Below are 18,251 nucleotides of genomic sequence, written 5' to 3' on the forward strand. Positions count from 1 at the left end.
CAAGGTCACACCTTCTAACAGTGCCACTTCCCATGGGCCAAGCATATTCACTACATTAGGTGAGAAAAAATATATTTGCCTATACTTAGGAGGCTGAGGCAGGACTGCTGAGAATTTGAGTCTAGTTATGGATAGACGGTGAGTTTCAGGCTATCCAGGACTACAAAGATAACTCTCAATAAAACACACACACAAAGACATGCAAGCACACAACCAGTTTGTTTTAAAACTTGTGTGTCCTGGGGAAGGTTTTTAGACTTGGAGACAGGCTCTAAACCATAGAATTAAAAGTACAAATTTGGGGAGGGCATGGTGTTACCCACCTATATAACCTAGCACTTGGGATGTGAAGCCAGGGCTATCACAAGTTCAAAGCCAGCCTAGGCTACACAGTTAAATTTCTGTCTCAAAAAATTTAAAACGTTCAGATCCTAGGTTCACTTGGCCAGTTAGCAGCTGCGGGAAGTTTGGGCAGGCCATTCCTCCCCAGAATCTGATTCCCTGGATGTGTCAGATAGTCACCATACACCCCAAACTGTCAGGAAGACAAAACAGAAACCGCAACAAAACAGCGCTGTGTGGATTCCAAGGAGAGTCTGGGAATAGTCCTATGTCAGTATTCACGAGTGGGCCTTCCCAGGGACCTCTGCAAGGACAGAGGGAAGACGTGGAGCTGCGTGGGAGAAAGCTGACAGTACCTCCATCAGTTAGAGGTAGGCAGAGACCAGGTGGGGCCAGGTCTTGGAGACACAACAGATTTGAGTGGAAGCCATAAGGAAGCTCACTCAGGAAAGCAATAATTCTTTAATTCTATTTATTGGGGTCTCATCATATAGCCCTAGATGGCCGAGAACTTGCTATGTAGACCAGGCTGGCCTTGAACCTCGAAGTTGCAGAGATCCGTCCATTTTCCTCTACTTCCCAGGTGGTGGAATCAAAGCCACCACACAGCTTCAAACATTTTTTTTTTTAGTACAAGGTCTGAGCCAAAGAGGAAGGGGGTTTGCTTTTCACTACTGTAGGTGGCTAAGGACAAAAGAAAAACCCCATAAGACACTTGGGATTCCTAACTCCATAGCCTCCAAGCTCCGCCCCTTTTGCCTTGACCCCCTTACCTTTGCTCCAAGACGTTTTCCAGTAAGTGTTAGAATATCACCTCTCCCCCCTCTATGGAGGATGGGGCGGGGAGTGAGGGGGGTGTTAAGTATGGAGGAAGGTCTGACACACAGGCTCCAGCCAACCCGGAGCCTGATTTCCTAAGTAAGATTAATATCTAGACCCGCAGAGTGGTCCAACCCAACAGCTGCACTTGGCCCATGTTCTTCTGTCAGACAGTTTCCCTCCCTTTAAGTCCCTAGAGCAGTGCTTTTTCAGGTCCCATCCCCATCTGGCAGGTCACTGCTGCTATGCTAAATAATATCACACCTACCTCGAAATTAGTAAAGAACTTTACCTTTGAGAGGGCTCAGCCAGCCGGGCAGTGGTGGCGCACGCCTTTAATCCTAGCACTTGGGAGGCAGAGGCAGGCAGATTTCTGAGTTCAAGGCCAGCCTGGTCTACAGGGTGAGTATCAGGACAGCCAGGGCTACACAGAGAAACTCTGTCTCGAAAAACCAAGAGAGAGAGAGAGACAGAGAGAGAGACAGAGAGACAGTCAGTCAACACTGGCTTTATTCTTAGAGCTAAGTGTTGAATTCTGCCATTGAAAGGATGACCCTGTTTGGAGAAAACGTGGCTATGTTCTGGAGACATATCACAACATTCACCAAGATCCAGAATTGAAGGCTAGGCATGGTGGCTCTAACTTTTAACCCCAGCATTCGGGAGGCAGAGACAGGCAGCCTGCTCTACATAGTGAGTTCCAGGTCAACCAGGTTACTTAGTGAAACCTGATACAGAAGTGAGTAAACAAATAAAGCAAGAACGCAGTTTGTTGCTCTTTTTCTTGCTATGTTGTCATGGTCAGTCACTCTCAAAGGGAAAAAACAGCTGTGAAGTACTTGGGCATTGTGGCCAGCCCATTTCAAAGGCTCACTTGAGGGTAGCTGGAGTTAGTATAGCTGAAGGAAGAGTCTGGGTACTGGTGGCAGAAAAGACTAGCTCCAAGTCATGGCTTGACCATTTACTAACCTGAGGCAAATAACTGGCATTGTGAGCCTCTTGTTCCACAGCTTTAAAACAGGGCTGATACATTTTAGGAAGGGAAAAAAAAAAAAAATCCTTCCTGCATTCTGGCCTTCCACCTGCCAGGGAAGGGGAAAGCGAGAGAAATATTGCATGGCTTCGCTTGCAGGTGGCCAGCCAGCCTCTCAGTAGAGGGTACAGGACAGACACAGCGTGAGATGCAAACAAAACACACTGACTTGATTTTTCCTGGAGTGCCTGTTGAAGTGGTCAGGCCAAGTTGTGTGACCAACTGTGTACCCTTTGTGTCTGGAGGTCAGATGACCTGTAGGAATGCTGGGTCTCTTTTTCCCTGTGTGTGCTCTAGGATCTAAGCCAAGCCATTAGTCTTGGTAGCAAGAACCTTTACTCTCTGAGCCATCTTGCCAGCCCCAACTGAGTCAAGAATGTCACTTCATTAGTCCTGCACGGCCTCCCTTCCCCCTCTTCTCCTACAAGAGCTTCTATTATTATCTGGGGAGGGGTACATTTACTTAGCTATTGGGGAAGTACCACAGCGTGTGGTGTGCCAGCTCTCCCCTTCCACACTCTGGGGATCAAGCTCAGGTTATCAGTTTTGGTGTCAGATGAGCCATCTCACAGGTCTTTCTTAGCAGTGGGGAGTCCAGACTAACAATTTAACTGAGTATTATTTAATTGAATGTGGTCTTCAATCCCTGATCCTCGAAAGCATTGGGATGACAAGCGTGTGCCGCCGCTGCCGCCACTGCCGCCGCAGCCAGCATTACTTACCATCACTCTTTGTGAGTTAAATTCAATCTCAACACAGAGTATCACTGCAAATTGTTTATTAAAACACAAAGCAATGGACAGTGAAAAACATCCTGATTTTTTACTTTTTGGTGGGAGTGGGGTGGGGCATGGAAGGGGTAGGGATGGATGGAGACAGCCCAGAAGGAACAACTACCCCTGCTGCTTCCCTGGCCAGCCAGGTTCAAGGTTCCTTAATATACTTTGCCACACTGCTGTAAATGCACGGTGTGGCCAGAGTCAGTCTGGCCTCACAGGGGACAGGGTAAAGAGTAAGAGCTGCAAAGGCTAGGGACCTGGTGCCTGCTCTGCAGTACTGCACTCCACAAGCAGCAGCCAAGCTCAATACTGAGGGATGGGGTTGGTGTCCTCACACACCAGGCTGGGCCGACAGTGGTTGAAGAGGCTACCCTGAGCTTAGAATGGACAGCGATCCTATCTCGGGGACTTCGCAAGAAGGTAATGCTCCTTAACTCCAAGGAAGGAACTAATCCAGGGTCAAATCTCTTTTCATTCCCTGGATCATGGCACACCAGGAGAGAGAACAGCCAAGAATGTCTCTTTTCCTAGTTTTGCCACGACATCTCTCCTTGCCAAGTCTCCCCTCCCACCTGGCACCTCAACGGTTTCCTGACAGTTGTCCTTTGAAAGGACGGAAAGCACACTTCAGTTTGTTGTTGTTTTTCCTCAGACTGAAATAAAGCACTAAGCTCAAAATAGAGGTGAGGATGGAGTTGTGCTTCTCCCGATGCTATGTGCTTCCATCACACAAGACTGCCTGGGTGCGAGCGTGCCAAGGCCTTCTCTGCCAGCTCGCACAGGCACTACTGTCTCCCTGGCTGCCAGCACAGTCCTGGCCCCTTGTTTTTACACTCCTGAGAGAAACCCATCCCAAGACATGCACTCTGTTCTTTTCCTGCCAATCCAACCAGTCCCCAGATGTGCACTTATCAAGATGGTCTGTCCACCTAGAGAAATGAGGCAAAAGCAGCCGGGGAAAGACAGAGCAGATCGGCAGCAAGCCATATGTGTACAGAGAATGCGGCCTCTCTGACCACCAGAACCACGCTAGTCGTCTGCCACCATGAAGACTCTATCCTGCCCTCTCCTATGTCAGGGAAGTCTAACACAGACAGTTCTAGTCCCACCTGGAAGATAATGCTGCCCAGCTCTCCGGTGTAAGCAGTAAGGCTTCTTTGCAATTTTCTCAGTGCTCTTTGATCCCTAATTACATCTTCCCTATAAGAGAGGCCGACCTCTTCTGCAATCTCCGAGCAGATCCTGGGTGTCTGCGGTTTGTCTGTCTTACCTGAGAGTCACCTTCTTCAGAGGCCACAGCAGGAGGCCTAAAGTCACCTCTCTAGCGCTGTCTTTTAACAGCAGGAGTATCTGTTAGTCTCTCATTTGAGAATGGTCACATGCTCTCCTAGGTCTTTAGAGTCATGGAGAAGAGTTACATGTGGTAGCCACAATTCCATTAAGGTTCCTCAAGGCAAGAAGACACTTGAATTGTGTCAGAGTAGGCCAGCAAGAAAGGGGAGAGATAGGGAGACAGCCCATGGCAGGGACTATCAGACCCCTGCCCAGACCTGGATCTAGAAAGGACGCCCACCTGACTCAGAGCAGGAGAAGAAAAGGCACTGTGCTGACCGGGGTGGGTCCTTCCCCAGTTCCCAGGGAGGAGAGAGAAGGACTCCCTAATGACTCCTCCCTGGACTCCCAAAGGTGAGCCAGTTCCTAGGGAGAGGGCTCTGGGTGCTAGGAGAAGGGAAAACTGTGGCTGTTTCTCAGGCCTTGGCTGAGACTCTAGACCAGGGCCAGGCCTTCCCAGGAGAGGCGGGAACCAGACAAGAAGGAGAAATTCCTTAAAACAGAAGCTTCTCACCAAAATTAAAGTCAAACCCCAGTTCTGAAACTGCTCCTAGGCATACAAGGCGGGAGTCAAACAACTCTACCCAGCTCACCGAGGTGACCCTGGGCTCTCTCACTCAGCAGGAGCAGGAAAAAAGGTCACATACTTAACTAACAAGCAGCACCTCTCCCACGGTGGGAATTTGAAGGCTGCCTTTTAAACTGCCAGGTCTGTGGGTGGCTAGTGGGCAGCTCCACGCCGCAGGCCTGCGGACTTTGCAAACAATAGATTTAATGGTTAGGGACACGAGTCTCACAAGCCATGTCTTGGCACAATGTTTAAGATAGTTTGAATAAGACCTAAAGCAACCCAGTCAGAGGCCAGCTGACCCGACTGACCTCAACCACACTGAACCTGCAGACTCAACTTAGTTGTCCTTGCCTGCTCCTCCCAAACACGAACAGAACCATGCTCTGCTCTTTTATCTTTCTCACTACTGCTGGAGCAGTGGGCTCTAAAATCCTGGGTCTGAGGATAGCTCAAAACAGAAAACCTGGGCCTCTCCTGCCCTACCCCCTGGCCAGCACCACTCCCAGCTCCCAGCTCCCGATCCCAGGCAACTCCTTGTTCTAGCTCAAAACACAGAGGGGAACAAACAGTGCAAAAAGCAACATGAACAATGGAGTCATTCTTGACACACACAATACAAAAATAAAAATAAAGCGTGCCCCACCCAACCCCTTTAACCCAAACCTCATGTACCTACATCATCTCGAGGAAGGAAAGCTTTCAAGTCCACTGAAGCAGCTCGTATGGGCAGGCCTGGCTTAGGGGACTCTACGCCAGCCCCCGCCACACTCCTTCCCTTGTTTCCTCGCTTCCCTTTTAGTTTTTGTTAGCTACAGAAAGATGTTCCTTCCGTTCAGACACAACTAGAGAGGAAAGCACCCGTCCCTGTCCCTGTCCCTCCGGGAAGGGGTGGGCTTGGAAACAGAGGCAGAGGCCGAGCTGCTTGGCTTACAGTACCGTTAGGAAATGGCCCCAGGAGTCAGGGTTTCCTTCTGAGACTCTGAGTCACCAAAGGGATGAGTTGGGGTGAGAAAGCAGTACCCCTCCTTCCTGAGACCCAGGCAAACAAGGCAACATGGAGGCAGCTGGTCTCCATCTCCTTTAATGTGCTGACAGCAGCCCACAGGCTTGTGAACAGGAATGGACCAGGAACCAAAGCCACTGTCAGAAGCCCATCAGTCAGGATATCCGTTGCCCTAGGCAGGTAGTCCCCAAGACCATGGTAGTACCTCATCCTGTAAAACAGGACCTTTGCAAGCATTCCAGGAAGTGCTCCTGACAGCAACTTCAGGCCACACCATGCAGCTGCCAACTCAGTACCCTAGGGCTAGCCTAAGTCACTGAGAAAATAGAGAGAGGACAGTTCTCAAATGACTAAGCGCTAGCCTGGAGTCATCATTAGGAGCCAACTTCAAGACATGGCCCAAGAGCTACTCACTGTGTCACACAGCTCAAATGTCTGATAAGGCAAACTTAAAATTTAAACACATTCAGAAATATGGGCCTGGCCTGAGACTTACACTGCTCCAACTCAAGCTGAAGCAAATCCTGCTGCTTCTGACCTGGAAAATCCCTTTTATCGCAGCTGGGTTGTCCCTCACTATGTCTAACTGACAAACAGACGAAGGTGACTAAAAGAAAGATGGGGGACACGGAAACTTCATCCCCTCCAGAGGTGTTTACTGGGAATCTGAGACAGACACTTTGATGCTAAAGTTAGACGCCCAGAGTCTCCAGACTCCGGCGACTAGGAGTCTCTGAGTCCCATCCTGCGTGTTAACTGCTACTTGATGGGGGAGGAGAGGGCAGGAGAGCGTACATTATGATCAATGAGGAAAACAGCTGGGCTGGTGCAGCCAGTCTTAGCTCTTTGGGGTGACTCTAGGCATAACCTAAACTAGCTGAAAGAGGACAGAGAACACGGGGACAGATGGACATCAGATTCTGGACATTCTAAACAGTGGTCAGTCCTTAGCAGGGCTCAAGTCTCTGAGGTTGCTAACATGAGCCTTTTCTAATCCAAAGACTAGAAGAGACTTTAAGGTCAAGTGTTCTGTTGCTGAGCCTGGAAAGCGTCCCTGCCCCCATCCCTGGCAGCGAGACCCTGTGGAGGGGCCAGGAAGAGCTGCTGGCTCAGGGATTCAGAGAGGGAGGTACCAACAAGGTGAGGTGGTGGAAAGGCAGACACCCCAGCAGAGAGAACTCCAATCTCCTGTCTCCTGCCCAGTTTTGACAATAACTTAGCTCTATGGTTAAAAAGAGAGAAATTTCAAATGAACCAGATTAAGAGAAAAATCAAGAAGAAATCAAGTCCTCAACAGGCACTAAAATCAAAACGATTTGTAGTAACAAGCGGTAGGTGATCTGAGGACCTGACATACACCAGTCGTCTTGGATACCAGACAATCCTCTAACTGGCACACAAGATGAGAGATGACAAGGAAGATATGTGAGGTGAAGACATCAACAGGTTAACCCAGAAAGGCTTCCCAGGCAGAAAGCCCTGCCTGTCTTTTCAAAGCCTTCACTTTTTTCTTTGTACAATTGTTTACGTCCACACACACTTGGAACACCATGACTTCTGAAATCACATCTGGACATAAACTCAGAACACACCCAACTCCCAGTGCGGGCTTTCCAGGTTATGTGACATTTTCCTGCTGTTTGTTAATGTCTAACCGAAAAACACCAGGAACTGCGACTGCTCTGAGTTCAGAGTCCTTTCTACTGGTATACAATGAGGATCCTTGGAGAGGAAGGATCCACTCACCTAAGTACCCCAGAGAAGGAAAGAGCTGGGGGCCAGCTAGGCAGAGTAGGACTGAGCAGCTCTGACCAGTGTTGGTGGGTGACTCCACTCACTCTGCTTTCCTTATCTCTTTTTGTGTGTGTGTGTGTGTGTGTGTGTGTGTGTGTGTGTGTGTGTGTGTGTCCGCGCGCGCGCACACGCGCCCCTGCTGTTTGATTTATTTTCTCTTTTGTTAAACACTGTGAAGAATACAGAAACCAACATGTCTGGTTTCTTTCCCACTCCCCTCCACCCTGCTGAGGATGGCCATTTGTTCTCACAAGCGGCAGAGGCAGAAGAGGGTTGGAATGAACACTCCGAAGGCCACCAGGATAGGAAACATGAGGCTGCTGTTGTCCGAGGCATAGGGGTTAGGTGTGCGGGGGCCTGACTGCACCCTGTTCTTGTTGGTCTGTCTTTTGAGATTAGACCCCTCATCATATTCTTCCTCGTCTTCCTCCTCTTCTTTCTTCTCCAATCCTGGATGAGGCTGCAGCTTTGGTACATCTAATAGAAAAAAAGAAAATACCCTTTAAGTACACTAAGACCCAGAGCATCTACCTGAGACCATTCAGAGCAGTAGACGAGTCACACTAGAGACGCCCCTGTGATCTAGCCAGGGTCCACAGGGAGGGGTGGAAATTATCTCTAACCTAAACAGCAGAACATAGGAACAGCAGTCATATTCAGGTTTTACTAAAAGAGTAATACAGGGCCTTCCCCACAGGGAGGTTAGCATCCCTTCCTACCTCACTTCTTCAAAGCTCCAAGAGGTCCACAGTAGATAGGGACAGTGATCTGACAATTAAAACTTATTTCAAAGTCCTCCTCTTCCTTCTCTGTGTCCACATTCCTTCTGATACAGACACTGAAGGGCTGACTGTCCTGACTGCTATGCAACCCAAGCAGAGCCTGGGGTAAAGCATCACCTTGCTAGAAGACATGTGCCAGCACTGGGCGGGGAGGGAAGGTATCAGGACCAGAGAACCAAGGCTGAAGGCTGCTTTGTGCTTCAGAGCACTGGCTGCTCTTGTGAAAGACCCAGGTTCGGCTCCCAGCACCCACATGGTGGCTCATGGCCACCATGGCATAACCACAGTTCCAGTTTCTCTTTGGAGGTCTGAGAACACTACACATGTCGTGCATACACAACACACACACTGACAAAATGCTTATACACATAAGTCTTAAAAAAAAAAAAAGGGTATGACTTTGCATGTATTCAAGACAAGACGGAAAATAACACGGAGAAACATGGAGGAGAGAACCCGGTAAGATACCAAGTGTTCTCTGCAGAAACCAGCTGGGAGGCTGGCAGCCAGCGTAACCTAAGCCCTGAGCAAGGGATATATCAAGGCTGAATTCCAAGGTCAGGGAGACATTGACAGTTGTCTTGGGGCACTGGAACAGTGCCTACCAAAACCCACAGGGACTCCTGCTTTTGTCTTTTTCTCCAAAAGACTAGAGCCCAATCCACAAATGGGACTTAGACATATTTCAGGTAATCCTAGTACATTTACTGTGTGTGTGTGTGTGTGTGAGCACGCGCCCACGCACATACACAAGCCATGGTGGAGGTCGGAGGACAAGCTGTGGGATCAGTTCTCTGCATCTGTCATGTGGGTCTTAGGGGTCACACTCAGTCATGGTCTCAGCAGCAGGTGACTTTCAGGATGAGCCCTCCTGCCAGTCCTCAGGTAATTCTGAGTGAAATAGTGGGCAGGCACCCCAAAGGAGCCACCACTAATCTCAACTCACAGAGCAGTTTAGGACCTGTCACAGAGGAGGGGTGTGGGGCCACACCTTTTCTCGCAGCACTGTGGAGACTGAGGCAGGAGAGTCTCTGTGAGTTAAGGACAACAGCTTGGTCCACACAGTGAGATCCAGGACAGCCGGGACTAGAGAGACTCTATCCCAAGAGGAAGAAAAAGAGATTTTGTCAAAGACCAACTGCTGATTAAACGGTAACAGGGAGGGATGGACACAGACCTGACTTTAGCCCTTTATGGCCAGCATCATGTGATACTTTGTCCTCATTCATCTGACTTGGAGTTCCCATAATTTGGCTTTAACTATTTCCAAACTAATGACCAGCTAAATTACCTCAGACACTCCTCAACCACATTCCTCAGCACTAGTCAAGAAGCAGAAGGGGAAATCCTAACTTACCGTCTACTGTCCCAGCCATGATGTAGAGCGCACAGACTTTGGGATTGTCATAATACCCCTAGGAAACGGAAAAGCACAGTCAGCCATGGGGCAGCCAACATCTTCACCTCCCTCAGATGTGAGGCGCAGCAATGCTACCTTGACAAACTCGATGTACAGCTTCCCTGTGAAGGTCGACACCTCCCCCTGGACACTCAGCTTGCCCTTTCTGATGCTCATGGGGATGATCTCATCATGAGCCGTGCTGTGCCCAACGCGGTCGAAGATGTCCAAGTCCTTCACCACAACGTGGCCGTTCAATCGGACGTCAAACACCTTCCGGGATTAAAAGACAGTGTCAACACCACCAGCTTCAAATCCCTTCAAGACATTAGACATTATGTACCTGCCTGGGCTTCATGACTTAAGTTACGGCCCTGGATATACTCCAAGGTAGCTGCAGTCCTTCACCAGAGCCAACAAAACCACGGCCCTTTACTGCCTAGGTTCCATGCTGGCCTTACAGGGAAGAAAAGAGACAGAGTGCACCAGGGGAACCGCTCCAGGGGATAGCCGCTCAGAATCAGGGAAGGAAGGTAGGCAGGAGGTTCCTGCCAGTTGGACCAATTGGACCAACCCCAAGGCAGGTACGGCCAATGGGCGGGGGACACAGCTCCTCTAGGGTGGGATGATCCAATTTTCCCTCAGAGCTCACTGTTCCTCCCTTAGGAGGAGGCTCACAGGTTTCTAGTCTGGCCTCAGAGTACCGAGCTGTTCAAAAGCAGCAGTCTGCCACTGGTCAAGCAGGGACCTGACCCCTCACCTTCTGCTGTGACTGCGCAAAGTAGACCTCGGCGAACTTCAGCACCAGCACGTAGTCCCCCTCCTCCTTCACAGGGACTTCGTAGCCAAAGGTCTCTTCATTGTACCGCTCTGTCTGATACAGGATCTGGTCCTCTGGGGTGGAGCGCAGGATTGGCAACTTCATGCCATAGTCTGAGGCTGAGGAAAACACAGAGAGCGCATGTCAGAGGCAAGATGAAGAGCAGAGAAGCACCAGAGGCATTTCCTGATGAGCAGCACTGTGGTAACTCCCCCAGCAGACGGGCCACTCCCTCTGCATCTGGTTCCACAGAGAGATCACACAAAGACAGGAATCAGATAGCTGCTGACATGGAGGAGAAACATCAAAGAAACCAAACAGTAACTTTAAATTTAGTTCCTAGGCACGCTGGGAAGGGCGGGAACAAGTGAGTCTAGTTCTTGACATAAAGAGAATCAGAGCAGAGCTCTTCAGGGAGAGTCTCAGAGAAAACCTCCTGAGACCAGTGAACAACAGCAACTCTAATCAGTCGGTCAATGTTTTCAGTCTGAAGCACCTGGATCACCTGTCAGGGAAGCCACTCTTACTTTCACATTTTCCACGTTACTTACTACAAATAATATACTAGCTGTACTTTTTTTTGTTAGTTTTTTTCAAAAATTTTATTCCAAAAGTTCCCAAGCTGGCAAAGAAAAACTTTTATAAGAGAGGAAGGTGTTCTGCTAGTTCCTCCTGCTGTGACTATCTTACAAGCCACAGGCTGAGAACTCACCCGCTGCCCTCTTCACTACTGCCTCAGGTAAACCAACAGGCTCAGCTCAGGAGCCACTCGGTGCAGCTCCTCCAGCAACAAGACTAAAGAACTGCACAGGGACAGGGACAGGGGCAGGGGCAGGGGCAGGGGGGCAGGGGGGCAGGGGGGCAGGGGGGCAGGGGGGCAGGGGGGCAGGGGGGCAGGGGGGCAGGGGGGCAGGGGGGCAAGGAGCACAGCACCCTGTACACGAGCCTGCCTTAAGACACTCATCTCAAGAGCCACCTCCCCGTTTCTAGGACTGACAACAAGGGTAAAGGAGATCCTCTACAGCCCTCAGTCCTCGGTAACAAGTTATAAATGTGCTTTTCCCCCCACAAAACAAACTAAACTAGGGTCCTTCCAAAGATATACCACCCTCCAGTCCCAAGAGACGAATACTCATGCATCCTGACAAGAACAATTAGACTTTTTTAGCACACACACACAAGGAGGCTTACCAACATTCCATAGAATCTCCTCCCCAAACTACTTCAGGAGTGTGACTTTTCTCAGCATGAACTCAAGATTTTAAACCCTGAAGACACCTGACACCTGGATCCCTTGACAGATGGGCAGCTCAGGCATGACCACACCACCCTGAACATGTCTGAGCTCATCTGACTCACTCCTAAGAGCACAGTCCTAGAACTCTGTCCCCCAGATCACCATCATTTCAAAGGAAAGGACCCGACAAAGGTGAAAGATGAACTCAAAGTCCCAATGGCTAAGGTCGAGCCCTCAAAAAAATAAACATAACTGTTAACAGTTCCTGTAAGTGACATTAGCCTTGTGATCAGCTGCACATAAGAGACAATGGGACAGGAAACTCACTGTAGTTTTGTCTTCAGACTCTTCTCCCTGTATCTCCTCAGGAAATCAGAGGCGCACAGCTTACAAAGGATGTGGGGCTAACACACCCTAGCTCCTTCCCAAGCTCAAAAGCCTCAGGATGTACACCTATGCAGCCGCAGCCTGAAAGGCTATCTCTCTTCCAACTGAGCGCTAAGAATTTCCTTCTCCCAAGAGGGCCGAGACTCTTGCAAATCTGGAACATTAGCCAGATTTCGTTTATCGATCCACAGAAAATGTTGTGCATGTGTGGACCCCACCCTCACTGAATGGAAACTTGAGAAACCAAAGCAGTGTTGTCTACAGCAGCCTCAGTTCCACAACTCAGAAAACTGCCAAGTGAACACGACTTAAACAATCTGGGATTAACTTTAACTGGCTTCCCTTTAAGCCCAAGTGGCTATCCTAAGAGATCTGCCTCGAAGGCCCAAGAGACAGAGTAGCAAAAAAAAAAAAAAAAAAAAGAACTTTTCTTCCCTCATTAGCCTTTATACACGGACAGCTAAACAGGCTTCTTTCACATAGAATGAGTACACAGTCACACACACTGCTGGAGCTGGCACAACACAGCTCAGTTAACAGAAAGGAAGGAGGCCAGGGCCGCCGACACTGTATCTGCTCCCAGGGCACTTGGCCCTTTGGAAAACTCAACCCAGCTTCAGAGTAAGACAGGCCTAGACTTGAACACTGACCCTCTGCCTACTAAGCGATGTGGAACTGGTTGTTTCTCTTGGGTCCATTTCCTCAACTACAGTATAGGGTTGTCATCCATGCTACAGAACCAGAGATGGCCAGACACCTGGAAAAATCTCAGCAGCTCGTCACACATGGAGACAGACAAAAGATAAGCATGTAGAAGTGTCCACTGGACACAGATAACGTGCAATAAGCGCTTAAGAAAATACCTCTGCTCTGAGAGTTTAGAAAACAGGGGAGCAACCCCAGCACCAGGAGGCAGGGCAGGCAGAGTGCTAGGAGCTGCAGTCAGCCTGGTCTACAGAGCTAGTCTCAGGCAGGCAGGGCTGCACAATGAGTTCCCGTCTTAGTAAATAAGTAAGTAAGTAAGTAAGTAAGTAAATAAATATGAAAACAGATTAAAAGGAGGTAAAGAAATGAATTCAGCTACAGCTGAAAGGAAAATCTGCAATGAGCAGAAACATGTAGGTAGGACCCACCATAAAGTATACCTGGGATCCCGGCATGCAGGAGGCTGAAGTAGGAAGGTGCCACAAATTCAAGGCCAGTCTAGACCAGAATGAGACCCTGTTTAAAAACAAATAAATGAATTGCTTCCTCTCACCCCGATTCTTTTTCTCAATCATTTCTTTTTCAAGTGAGGTTAGTTTCTGATAAATTGTAAGGAATGATAGAGGGAAGGAACCTAAATCCTCTACCTGTAAACTTCCAGCACTTGGGAGGGCCCACAGAATAAATGTTCCCACTATTAGGAAACAACATAGAAACAGAACTGTACACAAACCTCCAGGCCATAAGCAAACCATGGCTCTCCCACCTCCCTTCTCCCCCATGCTCTCTACCAAGCTCTTACCTCAAGGCTAAGGACTTCCTTTGCCAAAAGGCAGCCCCCAAAAAGAGTCTACTTTAGGGTTAAACAGTAAGGTCTCCGGACAACATTTCTCCCCTCTGGACACATGTTCTGACCTACTTTTAATTTCATGTAAAAGGTCATCAAGCAGGGAAGAAAATAAAGACAGTAGCGCTTTATCCTCCTGTGGACAGCGGCCCTGTCAGAGGCTCCTGATAGATGACAGTGTGACTGTTGGGAAGGAAGACAAGGCTCAAGGTCCTCAAACCATAAATTCGATAAGGGATCTCCTTAGGAAAGGAAGGAGTGTCCCCTAAACCAACGAGGCCCTCTGTCACCTTGATACATAATATATCAAATACTAAATGGCAGGGTCTAGTCACCACAGGTAACCAAATCAAGAAATCTGGAAAGACAGGTCTGGTACAAGCCTGTAATCCCAGAACTTGGGAGGTAAAGGCAGGATAACCAAGAGTTCAAGGTTATCCTAAAGCTCCATGGTAAGTTTGGGGCTAACCTTGGCAACCTGAAACTTTATCTCAAAACAAACCAACAGCAAAGCCACACCCCCAGAACGCACAGTAAGCCACAGCACTTTCTACAGCAGTGCTTCCATCTGTTGAACTGGGGCACATGGATATAAAATGCCTTTTCCAGGCTGGGAACACTAGCTATCCCAAGGCAGAAATCAGAGTCAATAAACATGTTACCAAGTGCCGTTAGCAGCATAAGCCACTGGGTACCCCAGGCCACTCAGTTATAAGAATGCAGAACTACAAAGAATGTAGAGAAACAGCAAGCTCAAAATCAGGCCAAACCCTTATCTGGACTAAGCTGGCAACAGATATCTGAATTCACTCAGCAGAAAATGAACTTTCCTCAGCCGGCTGCAAACAGAATCACAACCGTGTGGAAAACGAAATGAAGCACAGTGCTCCTGCAATCAGCAAAAATAGCTGCATGAGACAAGGGTCTCCAAGTGAGGGGCACGCCCTGGTGCAGAAGGAAAGGCAGTGTGGACAGCTGCTCCTCCCTGGCAGGGCCGACTCCTCAGCACAGAAAAGACTAGAAAGCTGACTGCTAAGTGGAACCTTAACTTATCTGGGGCCCAGACCTGATGCCAAGAAGCACTGCTCTCAGGAACCTAGTGAGTACTAAAACACACGGTCCCGCCACAATAGTATGCCCAACTCTTCTCTATCCATGTCTTCATGCCGGCCACACCCAGACAAGCAGACAGTCTGGGGCAGGGGACCTGCATTTCTAGTGTCCAAAATGGGATTCCTCGATGAAGGAGTCTGGTAGGCCTCACACATTTTGTATTTGCTACAATTACCCAGCCCAAGCCCAACCCCACCACACACACACACACACACACACACACACACACACACACACACACACGTGTTCTGGCCCCCCAGGGAACTACAGTCCTAGGACAAGAGAGCCTGGCTGGCTACTGACCAGGCCAAAACTAAACCACCTAAAACACCTGCACCAGCAACTTAAAAGCAGCATCAGAGGACTACTGACGGCAGTCTTAGTTAGTTTTATCATCTGTACTGGGGACCTAACAGTAGGACAATGGAGCCAGTGTAAAGCTGGGTATCTGAATGAAGAAACCAGCTGTACCCTGCCCTCACCACCATTATCTCAAGAGGCAAAGTCCACCAACTGTCTGGTTTCCTCAGGAGCTCCTTCCTCTGCCCACAAGCATGATGAAAGAGGAACACCAGCAACACAGGCAGTACCGACCTGCTGTTACAAAGTCTGGCTTTGGCTGCCACAACCTGGAGCCCTGACTCAGCGGAAACCAGGCTCCTGGGACCTACATGCCAGGTCTAAATGAATTCCAGGACACAGAACTCAAGAAAACAGCTCCATGTGCCGAGACCCTTACATGTATGAAAGCAATAAATTCTGGTTTCTTTTGTGAAACAAGCTCTCACAATGTAGCCCTGGATTTCTGGCTGACCTGGAACTCTCTGTGTAAACCAGATGCCTTCAACAAGCAGGGATCTGCCTGCCTCTGCCTCCCAAGTGCTGAGATTATAAGTGTGTGCCTCCACATCCAGATAATACACACACAACATAACTATCAGGACACAGAAATTGGGAGAAACTAAGTTGAACCCTTCAGTAAAGTTAAAAGAACCACACAGACACCGAAAAAAGAGTTCTGTCTAGAAAGGTATCCCAATTAGGCGGTCTCTGAACCCAGCATACAGCTTCAATCTCCCAGAACAAGGAATACCTTTTTTTTTTTTTTTAAACTTTTAAGAGTTTTATGTGTACAGTGTTCTGTCTGTGTGTATGTCTGTCTGTGCACATGTGTGCCTGGTGACTATGGAGGTCAGAAAGCAGCACTGGATCGCTGAGAAATGGAGTTAAGAGACAGTCCTAAGCTACCATCTGGGTGCTGGGAATCAAACTTGTGTCCTCTGGAAGGACAATCGACACTCTTAACCGCTGAGCCAGCTCACCAGTCCCCGAATTTCCTTCTAAACCAGTTTTTCAATCCTACTTATAGAAGAATCTAGAGCAGTTTTCTCCAAAGAATGGATTGGAGACAGCCTATAACAGAAGCGCCTGGGGCAGAAACCTGAGTCCCAGCTAGTTAAGTAAAAGAGAAAAGTTTGTCTGCTGGGTCTACAGTCAGGCCCAGAAATCTGTATTTTTAACCACCTCCCCTTGAAATTCTCATTCAGCTACTGTGAACTGTGAAACTCTGTAAAAACCACTTCCCCCCTAAGCTAAAGTCATACTTCTTAGGATCAGGGGGGCGGGGGTGACTGGAATATTCAAACCTTACATACACAGGTTGACCTCATGGGAAGGATGGGCTTCAATGTACCGACACCCGTCGAGTGGCTTTTACTTTTAAGCTTACAAATTGCAAAGGAAGGTAGGGGACGGTGCCACAGTCAAACTTTCCCGGACTATCCCCTTCGAAGATTCTCAGCTGTTCTGGCTAAGAATCCAGCCCCACTCCAGGAGAAAGGGCACGGAAAGCGGGTGATTTGTGGGTGGGCAGAAATCTACAGGGAATCGTCGCGATAGCACAGCAGCGGAGTCGATGACCTACAACCTGGGAGGCCTCCAGGCGCCAGGGAAAAAGGCCAGCCTCGTCTTTACATTCCCAGCTTGGGTGGGATGAGGGGCTGAGAAAAACGCAAGAGGAGAAAGATCTAAATATAACTTCTCGCCAACTCTATGCCTCGATGGCTCTTGGTCGCTTCGAGCCAGGGCTAGGCCCCGGGCTCTGGCCAGGACCCTGGGGGTACTGCAGAGAGAAACTTCGCTCCAAGGATGTGGTCTCACGGTCGAGAGGAAGGGGCTCGGGGCCCGCAGCTGCGCCCTGCTCACAGGCCGCGGATCCCGAGGCTCGGCCGAGGGGCTCTCACCTCGGCCCACCCGGCCTTCCAGAGGGTCCTTGCGGAAGTGGATCCCGTGCACGTCCACATGCGCCTCGCCGCCCGCGTTGACTGCCCAAATGACGCTCTCTGGCAGTCCGGCCCCGGCGGCGCCGACCACGCCGAGCCCCGGATCCCGGAGCTCCGGCAACAGCAGCAGCAGCAGCAGCCGGAGAAGCGCCACAGCGGCTCGCTCAGCTGCCCGGGGCCTCAGCATGGCGGCCAGCACTGCGGGGGCAGCCCCTGCCGACCCTCGTCCTCGGCCGGCTGCCAGGCCGCCCCCGACTCAGTAAAACAGCGCCACGGACCGTTCTGCCTCAGCAACCCGGGACATGTCGCTCTCCGGCCTCCTTCTCAGCCTCGGGTGCCGCCTCCCACCTCAGGGAACAACCTACCCCGCCGCCCAGCCCTCCGCTCGGACGCTTCAGCCAATCAGAGTGTAGGCCTCATTAATTACCCACCACCCCGCCGAGAGCGGCCACGCTATTGGCTGGTGTGCACGAAAAGGGGCGTGGCCACACCCAGGCTCCGGCCCAACCACCGGGCACGAGAGGGAGCGCGCGCAGAGGGAGGGAGTTCGGTTGAAGCGGCGGTTCTTTGCGGAAGTGGCGGGTGCAGCGCCCAGGCCGCCCCGGAATCCCACATCAGAATAGGAAAGGTGGCCTGGGCGGGGAAGGTTTAGAGAAGGGCGCACTGACACGTCGCCAACACTTCCGGTGCTCTAGATCTTGGGACGGAGTCGGCTCAGAAGGGGGCGTTGCCGTCTTTTCCATCCCCCCACCACCACTTCCTTTTTTCCTCCGAAAGCAAGAGCACAGGCTCTAGCGGGCGAACGAATGGTTTGTCCCCGTGTGGGGTTTAGGAGCCAGTCTCTCCCTGGGATGCCATCTGTACAGGTGGCAGCCCACGAGTCCCACGAGGATAAGGTCCCGCCCTCACCCCTTAGCAGGCGCCTGGTGTGTGGTAGCGTCCAGGAGGCCGTCCAATCAGAATGCTCCAACGCAGCGGAAACGCGTGGCCGTTAGGGGAGGGGGCT

General features: G+C 50.1%; 1 protein-coding gene across 2 annotated transcripts; it reads right to left on the minus strand.

The window, feature by feature from the left end:
- Positions 1-2,955: 2,955 nt before the first annotated feature.
- On the minus strand, positions 2,956-17,636 carry Mlec (malectin). Of its 2 annotated transcripts, XM_076922510.1 has the most exons (5): positions 17,207-17,636; positions 10,615-10,793; positions 9,951-10,127; positions 9,813-9,870; positions 2,956-8,150 (listed from the first exon to the last, which is right to left on the minus strand). In XM_076922510.1, exons 1-5 carry the CDS (start codon positions 17,430-17,432, stop codon positions 7,921-7,923), a joined length of 870 nt encoding a protein of 289 aa, XP_076778625.1. In that variant the 5' UTR covers positions 17,433-17,636; the 3' UTR covers positions 2,956-7,920. The 2 variants fall into 2 exon arrangements, with proteins under 2 accessions (XP_076778625.1, XP_076778626.1); XM_076922511.1 differs by lacking the exons at positions 9,813-9,870; positions 9,951-10,127 and having other exon boundaries at positions 7,666-8,150; positions 17,207-17,580.
- Positions 17,637-18,251: the final 615 nt, after the last annotated feature.

The sequence above is a fragment of the Arvicanthis niloticus genome, chromosome 24 (assembly GCF_011762505.2).
Source record: "Arvicanthis niloticus isolate mArvNil1 chromosome 24, mArvNil1.pat.X, whole genome shotgun sequence".
In the NCBI taxonomy this organism is placed as follows: Eukaryota; Metazoa; Chordata; class Mammalia; order Rodentia; family Muridae; genus Arvicanthis; species Arvicanthis niloticus.

Excerpts from the sequence above, each read along its gene's own strand:
- Mlec (XM_076922510.1), bottom strand. The coding sequence starts at position 17,432 with ATGCTGAGGCCCCGGGCAGCTGAGCGAGCCGCTGTGGCGCTTCTCCGG. Across the intron at positions 10,128-10,614 it reads TTGCGCAGTCACAGCAGAAG|GTGTTTGACGTCCGATTGAA; the intron begins GTGAGGGGTCAG and ends TAATCCCGGAAG. Across the intron at positions 8,151-9,812 it reads CATGGCTGGGACAGTAGACG|ATGTACCAAAGCTGCAGCCT; the intron begins GTAAGTTAGGAT and ends TTTTTCTATTAG.